Consider the following 13,845-nt stretch of genomic DNA (forward strand, 5'->3'; position numbering starts at 1 on the left):
TTCGCTTGTGGAGCAGCGGGACTACAGCACCCAGAGTGCACCGCGGCCGGCAGACTGTAAACACGAAGACGAGACTGAAGGACGAAGTGGCTGATGATAGGTGAGTTCTGTACGCTTCTACTGGGGTTCTGTTGGGTTTTACCGAGCTGTAATGAGTTCTGCTGAGGTTCTGTTGGGTTCTACTGAACTACACTGAGTTCTACTGAACCACACTGAGTTCTACTGAGGTTCTGTTGTGTCCTACTGAACTATACTGAGTTCTACTGAGGTTCTGTTGTGTGCTACTGAGCTGTAATGAGTTCTACTGAGGTTCTGCTCTGTTCTACTGTGTTCTACTGGGTTCTACTGAACCACACTGAGTTCTACTGAACCACACTGAGTTCTGCTGAGGTTCTGTTGTGTTCTACTGAACTACACTGAGTTCTACTGAGGTTCTGTTGTGTTCTACTGATCTACACTGAGTTCTACTGAGGTTCTGTTGTGTTCTACTGATCTACACTGAGTTCTACTGAGGTTCTGTTGTGTGCTACTGAGCTATTATGAGTTCTGCTGAGGTACTGTTGGGTTCTACTGAACTACACTGAGTTCTACTGAGGTTCTGTTGGGTTCTACTGAACTACACTGAGTTCTACTGAGGTTCTGTTGGGTTCTACTGAACTACACTGAATTCTACTGAGGTTCTGTTTATCTATACTGAGTGGTACTCAACTATACTGAGTTCTACTGAGGTTCTGTTTATCTATACTGAGTTCTACTGAGGTTCTTTGGACATATACTGAGATCTTCTAAAGTTCTGTTGACCTAAACTGGGTTTCTACTGAACTGTACTGAGTTCTACTGATGTTCTGTTGTGTTCTCCTGACCTATACTGAGCTCTACTAAGGTTCTGTTGACCTATACTGAGTTCTACCGAACTATACTGAGTTCTACTGAGGTTCTGTTGACCTATACTGAGTTCTACTGACCTGTTCTGACTTCTGCTGAGGTTCTGTTGACCTACAACAACAGTAACAGAACCCAGTATTCCAGCTTCGTATAGTAACAGAACCCAGTATTCCAGCTTCACACAGTCACACAACCCAGTGTTCCAGCTCCATGCAGTAACAGAACCCAGTTCTCAGCGCCACACAGTAACAGAACCCAGTTCTCAGCTCCACACAGTAGCAGAACCCAGTTCTCAGCTCCACACAGCAGCAGAACCCAGTATTCCAGCTCCGTACAGTAGCAGAACCCAGTCCTCAGCTCTGTACAGTAACAGAACCAAGTATTCCAGCTCCACACAGTAACAGAACCCAGTTTTCCAGCTCCGCACAGTAACAGAACCCAGTATTCCAGCTCCACACAGTAACCCACCTTGTATCAGTATCAGTAACAGCATCACTCTATGTCCAGTGTTTGTGCGGTACAACCTGGGGCCCGGTGTGGCTGTGGAGCTGCAGGAGGAGGCGAGTGTGGCCGAGCTGAAGGAGGTGGTGGGGAGTCAGCAGGGGGTCCAACCGGAGCACCTCAGGGTGCTGTTTGCTGGGAGGGAGCTGAGGAGCACCTCCACCCTGCAGGTGAGGAGAAGCGGAGAGATGGAGGAGTCCTCACCTCCTCTTGGTAACTCCCTCATGTCAAATTAATTATCTCCTCCTCTTCTCAGGGTTGTGATCTCCCGGAGCAGAGTACCGTCCATGTTGTCCTCCCTCCATCAGGTTCCTCCTCCTCCCGGCTCCTCCTCCTGCAGGAGCGCCTGGCTCGGGACAGGGAGGAGGAGGAGCAGGACAGTCTGACCAGGCTGGACCTCAGCTCCTCACGCCTCCCCTCCACCTCTTCCGGACTGGCGGTGATCCTGGAGGGGATTGATGGAGGAGGAGGAGGAGGAGGAGCAGAAGGAGGAGCAGAGGAGGAGAAAGAGGAAGCTGCTCATCTGACAGGTCAGTTAAAGTTGCTGTGGGACTTTTACATCTATTATTAACTTATACTTCACCAGTGTCAGTTCTCCTCCAGTTGTTGTCCTCTGACCGTGTACGTGTGTGTACGTGTGTGTACTTGTGTGTTTTGTGTGTACAGGTGTGCGTACCTGCAGTACTTTCTTTGTGTACTGTAAGAGCTGCAGGTCGATCCAACCGGGAAAACTGAGAGTTCGTTGCAGGAGCTGCAGACAGACGACGCTAACACTCAGCAGGGTGAGTCAGCAGCAGATGATGATGATGATGAGGATGATGATGATGAGGATGGGGATGAGGATGAGGAGGATGATGAAGGTGAGATCATCAGTAGTCTCCTCTCTCTCTCTCAGGGTCCGTCCTGTTGGGACGACGTCCTCCTCCGTGGTCGTATCCACGGCGTGTGTCAATCAGACGGTTGTCACGGTAACGAGGCGGTAAGAAGGCGGGGCTTCTGTGCAATATGGCCGTCGGGGAAGTGTTTTGCTGCTTAGATGCTTAATGTGAAGTCAGTTCTGGGCATTCTGGGAGATGTAGTTTCCCCATTGTGTGTGTGTGTGTGTGTGTGTGTGTGTGTGTGTGTGTGTGTGTGTGTGTGTGTGTGTGTGTGTGTGTGTGTGTGTGTGTGTGTGTGTGTGTGTGTGTGTGTGTGTGTGTGTGTGTGTGTGTGTGTGTGTGTGTGTGTGTGTGTGTGTGTGTGTGTGTGTGTGTGTGTGTGTGTCTGTGTGTGTCTGTGTGCTGTGTGTGTGTGTAGGAGTTCTACATGAAGTGTGCGTCCCATCCGACCGAAGATGACGACCTCTCTGTGGCCCTCGACCTCATTATGACCAACAGCAGAGACGTCCCCTGTATCGCCTGCACTGACACCATGTAACACACACACACACACACACACACACACACGCATCATGAAAGTCAAATGTGATGTTTTTTGTCAGCTTTCAAATAACAGACAGTTTCTCTTTGTCTGTCTTTCTTTCTGTCTGTCTGTCTCTCAGGGACGTGGTCCTGGTCTTCCAGTGCTCGGAGCGTCACGTCATCTGTCTCGACTGTTTCCACCGTTACTGTCAGACTCGACTGAACGAGCGACAGTTTGTTTCACATCCTGTGATTGGCTACTCGCTGCCGTGTGCTGGTAAGACTCAGTGTGACGTCACTGCTTGCAGTTAGCATCCTGCAGAGCACAGAGTGATGACATTGTGTTTATACCTACTCTGTAAAGCGTCCTGAGATAACTTTTGTAATGATTTGGCACTATAAATAAAATTGAATTGAATTAAATTGAACTGATATCTGTGTCTGCAGCCGGCTGCGTCGACTCTCTCATCAAAGAGTTGCATCATTTCAGGATTTTGGGAGACGATCAGGTGAGTGTTTCCTCCTCAAACACACAATAAATACACACACACACACACACACACACACACACACACACATGTAGACATAGATATATATGTTTAGTGAAGAGTAAATATACAGTGGCTTCAGAACGTATTCAGACCTCTTATCTTTTTTGCACTATTGTGTTTTAAATGTGATTTTGAATTGATAAAATTGACCAAATTTTCAGTAATCTACACTTGATAGCCCATATTAACCAAAGACTCTTAATTTTAACCCTTAACTTTACCCTAAAAGTGCTGGTTCTGATCTATTAAATCAAATTAAAACAACAGTTTTTATGTAACAACCTCTCATTGATGACGAGGTGAAACTTTCTGTCAAGTTTCTCATTTAATCTGTTGCATAGATTATATAAAAAATGGACACTGACTCTACTGTTCTCTCAACTTGATCTAGTCGTACTCGTACGGGAGTCGCCATCTTGGCAGACTCTGACTCCGCCCAAGCCCCAACCACAGTGACTTCCTTTTTAACAAAAGTTAGCTCAGGAGACTTTATAGAGTAAGTAAAGACTATTACTATACTACGGTAATTCAATTCTAGATTTTACATGTAGCCAGTGCAAAGAAGCTAATACAGGAGAAATATGTTGCTAGCCTCTGGCCCTCACTTCTCCTCGGAGGTAAACGTCAGCCAGATGGACGTATCTCCCTTCCCCCAACGTCACATACATGCCCTTTTTTGGTCGAGGAAATGAGGCGGAGTCAAAGTCTAACAAGATGGCGACTCCCATAGGCGAGGACGATTGGATCAAGTTGAGAGAACGGACCTCGACTGAGACGCTATGTCCATTTATACAGTCTGTGGTCAGACCTCATTTCCTCTGACCAAAAAAGGGCATGTATGTGACGTTGGGGGGAGGGAGATACGTCCATCTGGCTGACATTTACCTCCGAGGAGAAGTTAGGGCCAGAGGCTAGCTGTCACTCAAGAGGCCACGCCCCTAATTATTCATAAACTTTAACCTCCAAAAAAATAAAAACTAGCCTGTCACAAAATAATTCACCCCCCTCAGTGGGTTTAATGATGCTGTGTAAACGGCCTGTTTAACATGTAGGTCAATGAGAAACTGCTCTGTTATGAAACCGGCCCCTAGTGGACACTCAGAGAACTGACGCTTTTGGCACTTCCTGATTGGATCAAACAGGAAGTCACTGTGGTGGGGGCTTGGTTTGTAACCATGGAAACATCATAGAGCAGGTGGGGCTGATCTGGTGTGTTTGTGCCTCTCAGTACGGGCGGTACCAGCAGTTCGGGGCGGAGGAGTGCCTGCTCTCGACTGGAGGACTGATGTGTCCGTCACCTGGCTGTGGGGCGGGGCTCCTCCCCCCTGACGGCAGCAGGAGGGTGGAGTGTGACCGGCGGCTCGGCTGCGGCTTCATCTTCTGCAGAGACTGCAGGGAGGGCTACCACGAGGGGGCGTGTCCTACAGAGCAGGCCCCACCCACAGCTGAAGCATCTCAGGTGAGCTAACCAATCACAGAGCTCCGTGACAACAACAAGACAACAGTGACATCTCGTCATGGCAACAGAAACAACAACAAACATAAATAAATACATGAAACAATAAAGACTCTTCTCCTCCTCTCCTCTTCCTCTCTCTCTCCTCTCTTGCCTCTTGTTCTCCTCATCCTCTCTCACCTCCTCTCTTTCTCTACTCTCTTTCTCTCCTCTTCCTCTCATCCTCTCCCCTCTTCCTCCTTCTTCTCTCCTCCTCTTGTTCTCCTCTCTCCTCTCCTCTCTTTCTCTCCCCCTCTTCCTCCAACTCCACCTCTCACTCCTCCTCCTCCTCTCCTCCTCTTTTCCTCTCTTTCTCTCCTCTTCCTCTTCCTCCCCCTCTCTCCTCCTCTTGTTCTCCTCTCTCCTCTCCTCTCTTTCTCTCCCCCTCTTCCTCCTCCTCCACCTCTCACTCCTCCTCCTCCTCTCCTCTTTCCTCTCTTTCTCTCCTCTTCCTCTTCCTCCCCCTCTCGCCTCCTCTTCCTCTTTTACCTCTCTCCTGTTCCTCCTCCTCCTCTCCTCCTCTTCCTCCTTTACCTCTCTCCTCCTCTGCTCTTCCTCCTCCTCTTCCTCCTTTACCTCTCTCCTCCTCTGCTCTTCCTCCTCTTCCTCCTTTACCTCTCTCCTCCTCTGCTCTTCCTCTTCCTCTTCCTCCTTTACCTCTCTCCTCCTCTGCTCTTCCTCCTCCTCTCCTCCTCTTCCTCCTTTACCTCTCTCTCCTCCTCCTCTTCCTCCTCCTCCTCTTCCTTCCTCTCTCTCTCTCTCCTCCTCCTCCTCCTCCTCTTCCTTCCTCTCTCTCTCTCTCCTCCTCCTCCTCTCTCTCCTCCTCCTCCTCCTCTTCCTCCTCTTCAGGGTTTTGTGGTGGAGGAGGAGGCGTCTCTCAGGGGGAGGTGGGATCAGGCCTCTCTGCGCCTCCTGCAGGAGTCGACTAAACGCTGCCCTCAGTGTTCAGTTCCTGTGGAGAGAGACGGTGACTTTACTTTAGTTAATGAGTCATTTATGTATTAAAGTCTGGCAGCTTCTGTCCTCCATAATTATTGTTTAAATCTGCACTTTTTTTTTTTACCAAAGATGCTGATTTCTTTTCTCCTTATTCAGCTTTTATTTAAATCTTTCTGCAGTTTCACTCGTCAGTCCGGTTGTTTTGTTCTTCATGCACGAAACAAAATAACATTTATTTTTAAAGAGGACTTTCTGTGTCGTTGTACTGAAGTGCTGTCGCCCCCTGCAGGCGGCTGCATGCACATGCGGTGTACTCTGTGCGGAGCCGAGTGGTGTTGGCTCTGCAGAGTCTCCTGGAACACCGAGTGTATGGGAAACCACTGGTTCGGATAAAACGCACACAGACGGTTGGGACGAGCTGGGAACCGATCAGCGTCAATCACTTTCTCCAGATAAAACATGTCTTCAGAAATTCACCTGCATCAGAAATATAACGTGCAATGAAAACAGTGACTTCTCTCTGTCAAACTGTCTAATTAAAGTATTTATTTATTTAAAAAAATCATATTAGTCTGATTGTTCTTTGGATGTGAAGTTAATAAAACTCAGGAACAATGAATGGATGGTCTCAGGAGGTCTGTAGGGGTCAAAGGAGACATGTCGGGGTCTTTGGAGGTTTCAGGAGGTCTGTGGGGGTTTCAGGAGGTCTGTAGGGGTCAAAGGAGGTCTGCAGGGGTCTCGGGAGGTCTGTGGGAGTCTAAGGAGGTCTGGGGGGGTTTCAGGAGGTCTGTAGGGGTCAAAGGAGGTCTGCAGTGGTCTCGGGAGGTCTGTGGGAGTCTAAGGAGGTCTGTGGGGGTTTCAGGAGGTCTAGGGGTCAAAGGAGGTTTGGGGAGGAGGTCTGCAGGGGTCTCTGGAGGTCTGTGGGAGTCTAAGGAGGTCTATGGGGATCTCAGGAAGTTTGCAGGGTTCTCAGAAGGTCTGGGGAGGAGGTCTGCAGGGGTCTCGGGCAGTCTAAGGAGGTCTGTGGGGGTTTCCGGGGGTCTAAGGAGGTGTGTGGGGGTCTTTGGAGGTTTCAGGAGGTCTGTGGGGGATACGGGAGGTCTAAGGAGGTGTGTGGGGGTTCAAGGAGGTCTGTTGGGGTTTCAGGAGATCTGTGAGGGTCTCAGGAAGTTTGCAGGGTTCTCAGGAGGTCTGCAGTGACCTCTGGAGGTCTGTAGGAGTCTAAGGAGGTATATGGGGATCTCAGGAAGTTTGCAGGGTTCTCAGGAGGTCTGCAGAGGTCTCGGGAGGTCTGTGGGGGTCTAAGGAGATCTGTGGAGGTCTCAGTAGGATCTAAAATCTGGACTGGATCAGGGTCACAGTGGTGTAAATGTGAAGCCATCTCGTTGACAGAAGGCGTGTTTTATAAAGTTAAAGTTTATAAAAACTCATTCAGTTTCTTCCTGTTTGAATAAAGAGGTGTGTTTAGTCCTGGACCTGGACCTGGACCTGGACCCTCCACCTTTACCTCCATCTCCACCCACTGATAAGATGGACCATAAACCTTTGAGCAGGGCAGCAGGCTGATAAACGTCACAGTCAGCAAACTTGTGGGTGTTTTGTTTTGTGCAGCTGAAAGTCAACAACACGAGCTGAAGACCAGATCCAGAGACAGCTTTAGTTCTTGATCCAGGATCAAGGACACATTTCAGGTCCATCAGTTTGGAGGTCTGGAGTTCTGACCCGGTGGACGGAGGCTCAACAGAACCAGGATGAAGAGGGGGACCCGAGCCGGTCTGACAGGTGTGCAGAATCCTGGACTGGAGCTGGAGCTGACAGAAAGCTCCAACACAACCCAGGTGAGTCCGAGCCGGACCCACATCAGGTAGACCTGACGTTTTTAAACCAAAGAGAAGGTCGACAACAGAAAAACACCAAAGTAATCTATAAGACTGAGTCCACTTCCTGTCACAGAGTTTTAAATGTTTGCTATCACTTTCACAACATCATTCATACACAATAAAGTGCAACAGTCACACTGGGTTTACTGGTTTCACTGGCGTCTTCAGGTCTCTGTGTGTCTTCAGGTCTCTGTTTGTCTTCAGTTCTCTGTTTGTCTTCAGGTCACAGTTTGTCCTCAAGTCTTAGGGTTTTTTAAGGTCTCTGTTTTCCTCAGGGCTAGGGCTGTCTTCAGGTCTATGTTTGACTTCAGGTCTCAGGTGGTCCTCAGGTCTCTTTTTGTCTTCAGGTATTAGGGTGTCCTCAGGTCTCTGTTTGACTTCAGGTCTTTGTTTGGCTTCAGGTCTTGGGGTGTCTTCAGGTCCCGGTTTGTCCTCAGGTCTTAGGGTGTTTTCAGGTCTCTGTTTGGCTTCAGGTCTCTGTTCGTCTTCAGGTCTTTGTTTGTCTTCAGGTCTCGGGTTGTCCTCGGGTCTCAGGGTATCCTCAGGTCTCTGTTTGGCTTCAGGTCTCTGTTTGTCTTCAGGTATCTGTCTTCAGGTCTTTGTTTGGCTTCAGGTCTTGGGGTGTCTTCAGGTTTCGTTTTGTCCTAGGGTCTCAGGGTGTCCTCAGGTCTCTGTTTGGCTTCAGGTCTCAGGGTGTCCTCAGGTCTCTGTTTGTCTTCAGGTCTCTGTTTGTCTTCAGGTCTCTGTTTGTCCTCAGGTCTCTGTTTGTCTTCAGGTCTCGGTTTGTCTTCAGGTCTCTGTATGTCTTCAGGTCTTTGTTTGGCTTCAGGTCTTGGGGTGTCTTCAGGTCTCGTTTTGTCCTAGGGTCTCAGGGTGTCCGCAGAGCTCTGTTTGGCTTCAGGTCTTAGGGTGTTTTCAGGTCTCTATTTTTCTTCAGGTCTCTGTTTGTCTTCAGGTCTCTGCATGTCCTCATGTCTCAGAGTGTCCTCAGGTCTCGGTTTTTCTTCAGGTCTCTGTTTTTAGGTCTCTAATTTGTCCTCAGGCCTCTGTTCGTCCTCAGGTCTCTGTTTGTCTTCAGGTCTCTGTTTGTCCTCAGGTCTCAGGATATCCTCAGGTCTCGGTTTGTCTTCAGGTCTCTGTATGTCCTCAGGTCTCAGTTTGTCCTCAGGTCTCGGTTTGTCCTCAGGTCTCGGTTTGTCTTCAGGTCTCTGTTTGTCCTCAGGTCTCAGGATATCCTCAGGTCTCGGTTTGTCTTCAGGTCTCTGTATGTCCTCAGGTCTCAGTTTGTCTTCAGGTCTCTGTATGTCCTCAGGTCTCAGTTTGTCCTCAGGTCTCGGTTTGTCTTCAGGTCTCTGTATGTCCTCAGGTCTCAGTTTGTCCTCAGGTCTCGGTTTGTCCTCAGGTCTCGGTTTGTCTTCAGGTCTCTGTTTGTCCTCAGGTCTATGTTTGTCCTCAGGTCTCAGTTTGTCCTCAGGTCTCGGTTTGTCTTCAGGTCTCTGTATGTCCTCAGGTCTCAGGATATCCTCAGGGGTCCTGGTCTCCGGTGTCATCAGCAGTGAAGGCTGCAGCTCGCTGGGCGTCGTACTCCTGCGGACGTTGGAAGCAGAGAAGAAGACAACCGGCAGGTGATCCAGAGTCCAGGTGTTTTCTTTTTCAGTTCTGGGTTTTTCTCTAAAGTTTTAATATGAATAAATGATTCATGTTCAGGTGTTCAGCTGGAGACGAAGTACAGAGGTCTGACCGAGGACGATGAAGAGCAGAGAGACGAAACCGACAAAACCGACAAAAACCAACATCTGGACAAAAAACTGCTGAAACACTTCAGATCGCTGGCAGCTTCCAACCAGGACACCGACCAGGTAACAACGACCAGGTAACACTGACCAGGTAACACTGACCAGGTAACACTGACCAGGTAGCACCGACCAGGTAACACCGACCAGGTAACGCAGACCAGGTAACACAGACCAGGTAACACAGACCAGGTAACAACGACCAGGTAACAACGACCAGGTAACACCAACCAGGTACCACCGACCGGTTACCACCGACCAGGTACCACCGACCAGGTATCACTGACCAGGTAACACCGATTAGGTAACAACGACCAGGTACCACTGACCAGGTAACAAGCATCAGGTAACACCCACTAGGTAACACAGCCCAGGTAACACCCACTAGGTAACACAGCCCAGGTAACACTGACGAGGTAACAAGGATCAGGTAACACCCACTTGGTAACACAGACCAGGTATCACTGACCAGGTAACAACGACCAGGTAACACTGATCAGGTAACAACAACCGGGTAACAACAACCGGGTAACACAGACCAGGTAACACTGACCAGGTAACAACGACCAGGTAACAACAACCAGGTAACATTGACCATGTAGCACTGATCAGGTAACAACAACCAGGTAACACCGACCAGGTAACAACAACCAGGTAACACCTACCAGGTAACAACAACCAGGTAACAACAACCAGGTAACACCGACCAGGTAACAACGATCAGGTAACACTGACCAGGTAACATAGACCAGGTAACAACGACCAGGTAACAACGACCAGGTAACACCAACCAGGTACCACCGACCGGTTACCACCGACCAGGTACCACCGACCAGGTATCACTGACCAGGTAACACCGATTAGGTAACAACGACCAGGTACCACTGACCAGGTAACAAGCATCAGGTAACACCCACTAGGTAACACAGCCCAGGTAACACTGACGAGGTAACAAGGATCAGGTAACACCCACTTGGTAACACAGACCAGGTATCACTGACCAGGTAACAACGACCAGGTAACACTGATCAGGTAACAACAACCGGGTAACAACAACCGGGTAACACAGACCAGGTAACACTGACCAGGTAATAACGACCAGGTAACAATGACCAGGTAACAATGACCAGGTAACACTGACCAGGTATCACTGGTCAAGGAACACTTACCAGGTAACAACGACCAGGTAACAACAACCTGGTATCACTGACCAAGTAACACTTACCAGGTAACATCACCAGGTAACATCACCAGGTAACACTGACCAGGTAACACTGACCAGGTAACACCGACCAGGTAACAACGATCAGGTACATCGACCAGGTAACAACAACCAGGTAACAACAACCAGGTAACTGTGACCAGGTAACTATGACCAGGTAACACCAACCAGGTAACACTGACCAGTTAACACCGATTAGGTAACAACGACCAGGTAACACAGACCAGGTAATAAAAACAGGTATCACCGATTAGGTAACAACGACCAGGTAACACAGACCAGGTAATAAAAACAGGTAACAAAAACCAGGTAACACCGACCAGGTAACACTGACCAGGTAACACTGACCAGGTAACACCGAACAGGTAACAAATACCAGGTAAAACGACCAGGTAACAACGAACAGGTAACAGTGACCAGGTAACACTGACCAGGTAACAGTGACCAGGTAACACCGACCAGGTAACACCGATTAGGTAACAACAAACAGGTAACACTGACCAGGTAACAGTGACCAGGTAACAACGACCAGGTAACACTGACCAGGTAACAACGACCAGGTAACAATGACCAGGTAACAATGACCAGGTAACAATGACCAGGTAACAGTGACCAGGTAACAGTGACCAGGTAACTGTGACCAGGTAAGAACAACCAGGTAAAACGACCAGGTAACAACGAACAGGTAACACTGACCAGGTAACACTGACCAGGTAACAGTGACCAGGTAACAGTGACCAGGTAACACCGATTAGGTAACAACAAACAGGTAACACTGACCAGGTAACAGTGACCAGGTAACAACGACCAGGTAACACTGACCAGGTAATAACGACCAGGTAACACTGACCAGGTAACAATGACCAGGTAACAATGACCAGGTAACAACGACCAGGTAACACTGACCAGGTAACAATGACCAGGTAACAACGACCAGGTAACACTGACCAGGTATTAATGACCAGGTAACTGTGACCAGGTAACAGTGACCAGGTAACAACGACCAGGTAACACTGACCAGGTAACAATGACCAGGTAACAACGACCAGGTAACACTGACCAGGTAACAATGACCAGGTAACAACGACCAGGTAACACTGACCAGGTAACAATAACCAGGTAACACTGACCAGGTAACTGTGACCAGGTTTAGTTTAAAACATCTGTGTTTGTGTTTGTGCAGGTGGACCTTGAGTTTCTGGATGAAGTGATCTCAGACGGAGCCGATCCAAACAGCTCAGACAGATACGGACAGACCATCCTGCACGAGGTCGACACTTATTTTCATTCTTTATTTATTTACAACAAAACAGTTACACAACAGAACACACACTGAATGCATCTTAAACACACAACAATAATACTTTAGACACAAAACCACAATAACAGACTTTAGGGGGTCTGGTGTGTGTGTGTGTGTGTGTGTTCAGATCTCCAGGGCGTGGAGTGTGGATGTGATGCGGTTCTTCTTGGACCGGGGTTCAGACCTCCTCCGGCCGGATCAGTTTGGAGTCACGCCACTTCACGTGGCCTCTGCGCTGGACTACGGGGACATGGTTCAGTTCCTGCTGGACCGCAAAGGTCTGTGGGGGCGAGTCCAGGAGGGGATTAAAGGAACAAAACTGTTTTTAAGGTTTCTTTCTTACCCAGAATCCACAGCTGCTGAGGCTCATGGGTAATGTAGTCAGTGTGTGTGTGTGTTGTTGTTGTCAGCTGATCCAGAGGCGCGGACTCTTCAGGACCAGCAGAGTCCTCTTCACTACGCTGCCAAGAACGATGCTGTCGGTTCCATCAGACTGCTGCTGCAGGCCGGTGCCTCCATCAGCTGCACCGACTACAAACACAGAACGCCGCTGCAGCTCGCAGCCAACCTTGGTACTTCTGACATCATCGCTGACATCACCCCTGACATCACCACTCACTCCGCTGACATTACCACTGACTTTGCGTGATTTCAGAGCGCAGCGAAGCAGCTCGGGTGCTGTTGGAGCTCGGGGCGGAGGCAGGGATGATGGACTCTGACGGACAGCTCTGTATAACTGCTCTGATTGGTCGGATGAGTCCAGTGGTAACAACGTCCCGCCTACTCACAGATAACAGGGCTGTGATTGGTCCAAAGAAAAACATCTTCTAATATTGTTTTTCCCTCAAAACATTTACATTTCAGTTCAGATCATGTTGCTAAATGAATAGATTACAGTAGAACCGTATCCTGGTGTTGTGATCTGTGTGGTTGTTTGTTGTGTTCAGGCCCGACTGGCGCTCAATCAGTTCCATGTGACCGACCGCATGACAAGACAACAGTATTACTACCTGAACCTGCTGGAACCAGAACCACACTCACCTGAGACCCACCTGCAAGGTAACACTGCTACTTCTGCCTCTACAGCAGTACTATTATAGGAGTACTACAGTCTCCACTGGTTCTCCACTGGTTCTCCCCTGGACTCTCTAAAACTACCCAATGGACGTCCACTGGTTCTTGTCTGACCTCCTACAAACTACCCGGTGGACGACCACTGGTTCTCTACTGGTTCTCCCCTGGACTCCCACTATTTACTCGATGGACGTCCACTGGTTCTCCCCTGGACTCCCACTAACTGCCCACATGACGACCACTGGTTCTCCCCTGGTTCTCCCCTGGACTCCCACTAACTACCCCCTGGACCTCCACTGGTTCTCCACTGGTTCTCCCCTGGACTCCCACAAACTACCTGGTGGACGTCCACTGGTTCTCCCCTGGACTCCCACTAACTGCCCACTGGATGTCCACTGGTACTGCACTGGTTCTTAACTGGTACTCCACTGGCTCTCCCCGGTTCTCCACTGGCCTCCTACAAACTACCCGGTGGACGTCCACTGGTTCTCCCCTCTCTCCCACTAACTACCCACTGAAAAACCATTGGCTCTCCCCTGGTTCTCCACTGGCCTCCCACAAACTACTCGCTGGACGACCACTGGTTCTTCCCTGGACCTCCCCTGGTCCTTCCCTGGTTCTTCCCCGGTTCTTCCCTGGTTCCCCCCTGGACGCCCTCTAACTGCCCACTGGATCTCCCACTAGCCCTCCACTGGTCTTTCAGTTTTAAATTTGAACCCCCAATACACATAAAACAGTACCACTGTAGAACTGTTTGTATCACTGCTGATATCGATTATTTTTTACAGACAATGATACCACT

The 13,845-nt window shown here is 49.2% G+C and overlaps 1 protein-coding gene across 1 annotated transcript; it reads left to right on the forward strand.

Annotated features, from left to right (window-relative positions):
- Positions 1–50: 50 nt before the first annotated feature.
- Positions 51–6,217, forward strand: prkn (parkin RBR E3 ubiquitin protein ligase). The gene is made up of 11 exons (XM_083923564.1): positions 51–100; positions 1,393–1,556; positions 1,643–1,916; positions 2,053–2,168; positions 2,282–2,365; positions 2,683–2,798; positions 2,927–3,063; positions 3,234–3,295; positions 4,566–4,796; positions 5,682–5,799; positions 6,061–6,217. Exons 1-11 carry the CDS (start codon positions 94–96, stop codon positions 6,162–6,164), a joined length of 1,413 nt encoding a protein of 470 aa, XP_083779690.1. The 5' UTR covers positions 51–93; the 3' UTR covers positions 6,165–6,217.
- Positions 6,218–13,845: the final 7,628 nt, after the last annotated feature.

Source organism: Echiichthys vipera, assembly GCF_963691815.1.
Source record: "Echiichthys vipera genome assembly, chromosome: 11".
In the NCBI taxonomy this organism is placed as follows: domain Eukaryota; kingdom Metazoa; phylum Chordata; class Actinopteri; order Perciformes; family Trachinidae; genus Echiichthys; species Echiichthys vipera.